General features: G+C 46.2%; 1 protein-coding gene across 7 annotated transcripts in view; it reads left to right on the top strand.

The window, feature by feature from the left end:
* Positions 1-1,508: 1,508 nt before the first annotated feature.
* SAMD4A (sterile alpha motif domain containing 4A) overlaps positions 1,509-6,000 on the top strand; it is a 286,970-nt gene continuing 282,478 nt past the window's right edge. For 2 of the 7 annotated variants that reach the window (XM_020991291.2, XM_020991285.2), the window contains exons 1-2: positions 1,509-2,171; positions 3,457-4,065. In XM_020991291.2, the coding sequence (XP_020846950.1) occupies positions 3,870-4,065 (196 nt within the window). In that variant the 5' untranslated portion in view covers positions 1,509-2,171; positions 3,457-3,869. Of the gene's footprint in view, positions 2,172-2,556; positions 2,688-3,456; positions 4,066-6,000 lie in introns of those variants that run through there. The other 5 variants (XM_020991294.2, XM_020991287.2, XM_020991290.2 and 2 more) reach the window with 4 other exon arrangements.

The raw sequence follows: 6,000 nt of genomic DNA, 5'->3' as shown, positions 1-6,000 counted from the left end.
CTGTTATGTTGTGTTTTGTAACCACTATTTTCTTTGGGAGATATTCAGTATCTCTTTAATGATCCTTTAATTCCAGAATCTCCTCAAAGTCAAGCTCTGCTGCTCTCAGGTTCATCCATACATTTTCCCCTTTCTCATTTTCTGTATAACTTCCTAATATCACTAATAGTACAGTGCAGTGTACAGTAGTTCATTCATCTGAGCCAGGTGATTTGAATTTATAAACGGTGAGTAAGCATTCTCTCTGGGTACCAATTCTCTGTTATCCATTATCTCCCCCTGCACTTTCAGTGCAAAACCCTTGGCAGAGAAAATTCAAGCAAAACAAGAATTTTGCTCCTCTGTGTTCTCTGTTATCAGTTACCTATCCACTTCAAGCAGTTGTCCTATATTTTCTTTGCTCCTCTTTCTCCCCAAAGCTCAAAACTGAACAAAACAAAAAAGCAAAAACCCTTTCTATTGTTTAAGTCAGGCTCAAGCCTTGAGAATGAGGGAAATGAAGGTACCTTGGGGTGAGGTGGGGGTAGGGGGGACCCATCTAGGTACCACTGCTAGGGTTTCATGCCTTTATCTCTGTGTCAACCTCACCATTTCACTCCATCTGAATGAACACTACTGTACCTTCCCACGACCAACGTCATTAGTGGAGAAGGTCAGCAGAAGTAGGTGAAGTTTAACCTTTGGACAAACTCCCCAGTTATCCAAAGAGTTAACTCAGCAACCATGGGACTATGACGGTAGAAGGAGAATGCTCTGCCTAAAAATACAAACAACGTTCTGTCAATGGCCAGGAATAAGTCTCTGCAACCGCAGCAGAAAAGTTTCTCCCCTAAGTGTAAAGGACTTTTAAAAAGCCCCAATTACCCAAACGTCTGTCTATACAGCAAGACCTGGAGAAAAATCAGTCCTTGCTCTCATCTCTTGTTGGATAAGTACATACATAGCCTGCTCTGTGTGTTCACGCCTGGTTATACTTCACAGCTTATAAACCCGCAGGGAGGATATGTATTCTCTATACAACACAATCCCGTTAAGTTTACTTTTCTCTCCGCTCCACCCAGCAACTCTCCAATCCCAGATGCTCCCTCTAGCTCCCAGAAGTGTCTTTCTCATCCCCTCTTTCCCTCCTCCTTTCTCTCCTTCCTTTTCCCCCCTCTCCCTCTCTATTCTCTCAGACTGAAGAATTTAAGGAAAAGCACCCTCTGGCTACACGTTTTTTAAAAATCACACCTTGGAGAATGAAATTCCGAGCTACGGGTGAGTTAAGGCAGAAGTGAGACCCCGGATTCTCATTCTCTCTCTCTCTCTCTCTCTCTCTCTCTCTCTGTCTCTCTCTCTGTCTCTCTCTGTCTCTGTCTCTCTCTCTGTCTCTCTCTGTCTCTCTCTCTCTGTCTCTCTCTCTCTCTCTCTCTCTCTCTCACACACACACACACACACACACACACACACACACACACACACCCCACCACCACCACCACCACCACACACCACATACCACACCACACACACACCCCACACACTCACGCACACACACAGATTCTCTCAGTCTTTGCCTCTCTCCTTGGCTCCACGGTCCCTGTAACTCAGCCCATCCAGAATTTCGGAGGAGGCCGAGGAGAGGAATTCGCTCAGCCCCACCCCCTTCCCCTTCTACTCCTCCAAACTTCTTTCCCTTTGCTCTTCAATTCCTCCAACCTGACCCCTCTTTCCCATCGAGCTCCTCCCCTAGCCACACTTAGGGATCCTCCTCCTCCACCCCCTCCTTCAGTTAGGACTCCCCCCAACCCGCACCTCCTCCTCCTTTTCTCTCCCCGCGGGGTTGCTCTCCCCCCACTTTGGCTCTTGCTGCCAAAGCCATGATGTAATGGTGTATGTTAATCAGTAGCATGTGGGGAGCTCGACTCGGTCTCGGTCGGCCCCAGTCCTCACTGAGCTGACACAGGAGGCGGCATCAGTGGCTGCAGCGGCGGCAGTCGAGACACTGCCGCAACCACCACCGCCACCGCCCCCCGCCGCCAATCCCCCAGCCCTCGGGGAACGCGCCCCCGGACCTGGCCTCCGGGATGGCCCACATTCGCGGGCCTCTGGGTTCCCCACTCCTCTGAGAACTGCCGCCTACCCTGGAACCCGCTGTGCGGGGGCGCCAGCCCGCAGCGATGAGCTGGGCCGAGGTGAGTGACCCTTCCCGTTCAGCCCCACACACTTCTGGGGGCCGGGAGCGGGATTCCTTGGCCTCTTCCCAGCCTAGGGCTTCCTCTTCTGTTTGGGAAGTTTGGGAAGCCAGGAAGGGAGGGTGGGTGAGGTATGGGGATGCTTGAAGCCTGAATTGCTGAGAGTTGGGTCTAGAGTCTGGGCACATCTCTTCCCACTTCCAGATCCAATCCCTGAGACCTGGAGAAGATGAGGAGGGAGAGGGAGGGAATATGGGGGGTAGGACAGGAAAGCCACAGGAACCTAACTTTTTTTTCTTTGCGATCAACGTTTGGGGGCGTGTGCTGGCAGCGCGGAACCGCATTCTCCGCGGAGCTCCTTAGTCTGCTAATGAAACCATTCCGGGCTTGGGCGGCCAAGAAGCCGCCAGGGTCTCTAGCCGGGAAGTCGTTTCGGGGATGCCAGTGCGGGGGTGGGGGGAATGTGGAGAGGCTCTGTGCCAGACCGACCCACCCTGCCGGGAGGAGGAAAAAAGGGTGTTAAAATGCTTTTATTTTTATTTTAATATCATACCAGGCTTTTTTGTAAAGAGAAGACAGAAGAGGGAGGGAAGTCGGAGGAGGGAGGGAAGTCTGGAGGCTCTTTGCTCCTGCAGGTTGTGTGTTAAGGCTTGGGTGGGAAGAGTTTATTTTTGTCTTTCGCTGCTGCTGCTCAAGGCCTAGATTCAAAGGGGAGTCTGGTGGTTGGAGATGCTGGTTGGTGTAGATGGAGCGGCAGCCGCTAGGCTGCTTCTCCGAGAGGAGGAGGAGGGAAAAGAGGGAAGGAAGGAAGGAACCTGGATTCTTGAGGGGGCCGCCTCCCCCTCGGCGTATTGTAAGTTTTCTTTGCTCGAATGATCTGTTGCAGTTAGCTGTATCAGGTACAATCCCTAAAGTCCTCAGGGAAGAGAGACCCGTATGCTGCAGGAGGAGGCAGTAGCCGCAGCCTCAGCAGCAGCAGCAGCAGCAACAGGAAGCTGCTGGGGTCTCCTCCTGCACCTTAGTAGGGAGATTTCTTTAATATCTCCCCTGGAAATCTCGTTATCTACATCTCTCAGTGGTGCATGCGGGGGGTGTGGGTGAACCTGTTTTTTTTATACTCCACTCCTCTACACATCTTCCCCCGTCCCCTCCCCCCATACACTACTCAAATTATTGACCTGAAATCTCCTAAAATACATTGTGAAGCGGGAGGCTACCCTGCTGAATCATGCCGTTCTCCTTATCTCCACTGGTGTCTAAGCGCAGCCAATTTCTCTCTTTCCAGTTGTAAAACCTGGGAATTCGGATGTGAAGAAGGGTCTGACCTGTTGCCGGAGGGAAAAAAGAGCTGGAAACGTCTGAAACCCCTGGCTGAGCGAGAGAGAGAGGAAAAAAAAGAGAGAGCGAGCTGTACAGTTGTGTGCCTTGTGGAGATTTTTTTTCCATATTAAAAAAACAAAATCCTGTGCTACCGTCATCTTCGTTGAGGAAATCAGCAAGAATCACTGAAACGTAACTGAAGGAAGAAGGGAACATAATCTGCAAAATCCATGCAGCAAAGGCGATTTTTTTCTAAAAGGACGTTATTCTGGTGATCATTAAGGTTGCAACTCCAGTAAACTTTGGGGTGGGGGCAGGGTGGGAGGGGGATTTGTATTTGTTTCCCCCCTCTCTCCCACTGAGCCTTCCTCCCTAATCATGATGTTTCGAGATCAGGTCGGAGTGCTGGCAGGTTGGTTTAAAGGCTGGAATGAATGTGAACAGACTGTTGCTTTGCTGTCCCTTTTAAAGCGGGTGAGCAGGACCCAGGCTCGCTTTCTTCAGATCTGCCTGGAGCATTCCCTGGCGGACTGCACTGAGCTTCACATTCTCGAAGGAGAAGCCAATAACCCCGGTAAGTTTGGTGCAACCAATCCATTTTGACTACGAACTTGTGCTCTTATCCTCTTATCCTTTGCTCCCTCTACCCCATGTTCCCTCTCCTGTAACAGCAGAAGCAAGGGGACAAGAAATGCACTAGGTGACAGTTTCTTTATGTATAGGCTTTCCCACCCCCACCCCTTTTCCTTTAAAGCTGCTGACTTACCTCAACTAGATTTTTTTTTGCACAGTGAAGTACTTCAGTCCATTTGGTGTTGTAACTGGGGTACTACATGCTAACTGTGGTAGCATGAATGATTGATTTTTCTTTCATGCAGTTTCCTATGAAATAAGTAAGTCAGATCACGTACAGTCTGGGTTTTCTGGGTTTCTTTTGGACAATGTGGCTTGCTTGATTTAAGCAACGTAGGAATAAGCCCAGTATGGTCCCTAGGAAGTCATTACATTGCTTCAATATTATGTGTAAAGAACAGATGATAAAAATAAAATTAGTATTTTCATCCCTCACTCACTTCCCTTCCTCCCTTCCTGCCCCACCCCCACTTTTTTTTACAATTCTGTGTTAGAGTAACTTGTTCTCTGGACGTGACACAATATACTATTAAAAGGATAGTGAATGGAATGTGCACATGATATTGTTATAAGTGGCCTTAACCACAATACCTTAACCTGGAGGTATTCCCTCACTTGGGGAAATCCAGCCCAGCTGGAAGTCTCACCTCTCACCTCCCCCACCCCACTTACATTTTTAAGTGTTTCATAACTATTTCTGGAGCCCTATTAGCCCCATTCCTGTAAATGAACCTTTTATTACACAGCCTGCCTTGATATGAGCCACAAATTTACCTTTAAGTAATCTATATGGAATTTGCACATATATACAATTCATTTATATTTGTGTTTTCATAAAGAAATCACCAAAAACTACATTTTCAGATTTTTTGATTCTGCACTTGTTTGTAACCTGTTCAAGAGTTGCAGACTTCTAATATAGTTGGAAAATCCAGTGCCTTTTCTTTTGCTAGCTTTGTGGAGAGAGATTTTAAAATAGCTTGTGTGCGGGTAGAGGAAAAAGTCTGTCGAATTGAGTTTTTGGATAGGTGAAATTCTTTAGGCCTTATTGCAGAAGGATACTGAACAGAGCCCCCAGTGTTTACTCAGAGAAAAGAATGCAGGGTCCTTCTCCAGCTGTTCCATATTAGAGCACTGAGCCTGCAAGATTTGGCAGATGTCTATGCTGCCATTTAATGATATTATCCAGTACAGTTAGACCTAGGATTTATTTAAGTATGCCTTTAAAAAAGGAAAAAAGAGTTGTCCTGGTTTAAAACTCTGTAATCAGAATGATGAAATATTTAGAATGGGAAATGTCCTTATTTAGAGCCATCTACCTAGGAGAGACCTTTAGAAGTACCTATGCTGACTCTAGGACAGACTGCATTTAAGTTAAGTATATTCCTTTTTAAGATAACTACATGGAAGGAGATTCCACAGATTCTTCTTGGGAAGTCCATTGTTTAATAACACTCAATGTTACTTTAAAATTCTGATAAAGAATATTGCAGCATGTGTTTCAGCTCAATAACACATTTGTAAACAAGAAAATGGTTCTACCTCATTCATAAGTGTATTGATCATAACCAAGAGAATTGTTTCTTATCTTTAAATCAGTCTCTAACAGAACAGAGCAATAATTCTAGTTGGCTGGCATGTAAATTTGTTTTTGCTTCTCTGAATTTGACAACTATTAATATATAGACATTTATGTTTTATTGCTAATAAAGATTGAAAGTACAATGATTCTTATGTAATATTAGACTTTTCAGTAATTGGAGAACAGATTTTAAGTGATAAAATAATCCCTATGGCACTCGAGGTAATTTTTAGTAATTCTTTGACTTAATTAAAGGAATTTTAGCATAGTGACTAAATTGCCTATAAAGGTGGA

Source organism: Phascolarctos cinereus, unplaced genomic scaffold (genome assembly GCF_003287225.1).
Source record: "Phascolarctos cinereus isolate Bilbo 61053 unplaced genomic scaffold, phaCin_HiC Scaffold_2;HRSCAF=192, whole genome shotgun sequence".
NCBI classification, from domain to species: domain Eukaryota; kingdom Metazoa; phylum Chordata; class Mammalia; order Diprotodontia; family Phascolarctidae; genus Phascolarctos; species Phascolarctos cinereus.
Note: the sequence above shows the minus strand (reverse complement) of the source record. Positions and strands in the feature narration are given on the sequence as shown.